The 2,039-nt window shown below is 49.8% G+C and overlaps 1 protein-coding gene across 1 annotated transcript; it reads left to right on the forward strand.

The window, feature by feature from the left end:
- Positions 1-1,595: 1,595 nt before the first annotated feature.
- On the forward strand, positions 1,596-1,978 carry FOXG_18882 (uncharacterized protein; the record flags this gene model as incomplete). Its single annotated transcript, XM_018399024.1, has 2 exons — positions 1,596-1,726; positions 1,787-1,978. Exons 1-2 carry the CDS (start codon positions 1,625-1,627, stop codon positions 1,976-1,978), a joined length of 294 nt encoding a protein of 97 aa, XP_018239491.1. The 5' UTR covers positions 1,596-1,624.
- Between the last annotated feature and the right edge of the window lie 61 nt (positions 1,979-2,039).

A 2,039-nucleotide genomic window follows, 5' to 3' on the forward strand; every position in this document is an offset into this window, starting at 1 on the left:
AAGTCTGCTTCCCTAAGCCTCCCCCCCGCCTCCCCCCCATGTGCTTGGTTATACCCTCGTTGCTCGCGATGACCACCAACAGTAGCCTTTGCCTCGTAGCTCGAGGCTGCCCTTGCCTGATGCCCTTACAAATGCCCTTACAAGCTAGGCAATCCGAGAAGATCTTCCGGTTGATGTGATTGATCTGCTGATTAAGGTGTTTAGCCCTATTTTCGGTCTTTTTGACGTCCTCCTCATCCGCTTATCGATATAGCTTCCTGGCCTCGCTTATAGAGTGATAGGTGTTGAAGAGGGCGTTGTAGATATACTTGTCCCATAGCTCAGGGGCACTTAGGAACTTCCTTCTATCTTCATCTTCAATGTAAGTAGCATCCTAGACTAAATACCTGGCACCCAGTTACTAGAGGCCATCCATAGTTGATAGTTATCTCACTTTGTAAGCGATCGCTGTCGGGCGTAAACCGTGTTTTTTCATAGCCAAATGTGCCAATGTCGTGGCCATAGTTGCTACCTATTTTCGTGTGTTCTTTCACAGTGCGACGGCCGTTTCTTTTGGTTGAGACGTGTTGTGCAGACAGAACCAACTCAGCGATGTCGACGAGCTTTTTGGCGTTCATAATGCATGGGTTTTCCAGTATGGAGACTCAATATCCTTGTTTCTCCCAAGAGGTACCCTTATTGTGTAAGTGCAGCTGGCTAACGGAAGGCCGTTGATCTCGGTGCGAGGTAGGACTGCATGAGAACCCATCGGTCCTATTCAGGCATTATGGGAGTGTCAATATCATGGCGATTGGCTAAAGTAGGCTCTCGTTTCGGTGCCAAGACTTGCGGAGAAAATAGACCATTCCCTTCTGGAACACGGAGCGAGCACCTCCGCCTGCAAGGAAACGGGCCAATTCCCCCATCTACAACCAACCTCTATTGCCAATCCTACTGTGGAGCCTGTGAGATGATGAAGGGCAAGGCCGACTGTTAGTCGTTCCTTCAAGCTAGTCCCCCATCTAAGCGCTATGAAAAACGATGTTTGGATTAGACTAGTTGATAGACCTACCGGATTATATTAACCGATTCCGACATCTATGTTATAGCCGACGCGGGGCATATCCGAAGCTAGTTGGAACTACCATCGGAAAGACCGATCCGTATCTTGACATGCCTAACAATGCTCAACCCCACGGGCACCCTCTCGTCTAAAAAGACCGCGAACGTGGATATTCCAAGGCTGAACCCGCTGTTGTTCCTGGCTTACACAGACTTACATGTTTGCTAAAAGGAAATTGAACGATGCGAACTCGGGTCTGCATTCTGCAGTTGGTATCTCTTGGCTGTTTCATATTCGGGCCGTAGTCAAGTCATTTGGCAGAGAGTTCATCTCCAAGCTGCCTCTCATTCGGGCCGTGGATGGGGGTTCGACCAAGGATTCCGTAATATCGTGCATTAGCTCTCGTTAGGAGATGCAATACTTCGTTTAAGAAGATGCGGTGGCCTTGAATGTAAGTACAAGGCACAAACAAGCTCATTTGAGCCGAGCACTACTAATACTGCAATGATTGCCTCAGTTCCCAACTCTGAATTAGTCTCAGTTTACAATATCCCTAAAGCATATTAACAACCTCTAGGAGCCATGAAGCCTTTTCATATCCTGGCTGCCGCAGGCATGCTAGCCACTGCCCATGCACACGGCTACCTTACCATTCCCAAGAGTCGTACCCGCCTAGGAGCAGAGGTTTGTAAACTCTTAGAAACGATTCCGTGGCAATATCTGACTGATTGTTCTCTCCAACAGGCCAACGTCGACTCTTGCCCGGACTGTACCATTCGGGAACCTGTATCGGCCTGGCCTGATGTAGACGCAGCAACGGTCGGTAGAAGCGGGCCATGTGGGTTCAATGGTCGAGTCAACGTTAACTACGACACGCCCTCGAGTTGTTGGGGGCATACCCGAGTGGTCACATACGAACCGGGGGGATATCGTTAGACGCCCATGGGTCTGGACGAGAGAAGGGGGGTCACGGGCGGCTTGGAAATTACCGCATCTG

The sequence above is a fragment of the Fusarium oxysporum genome, chromosome 4, assembly GCF_000149955.1.
Source record: "Fusarium oxysporum f. sp. lycopersici 4287 chromosome 4, whole genome shotgun sequence".
NCBI classification, from domain to species: domain Eukaryota; kingdom Fungi; phylum Ascomycota; class Sordariomycetes; order Hypocreales; family Nectriaceae; genus Fusarium; species Fusarium oxysporum.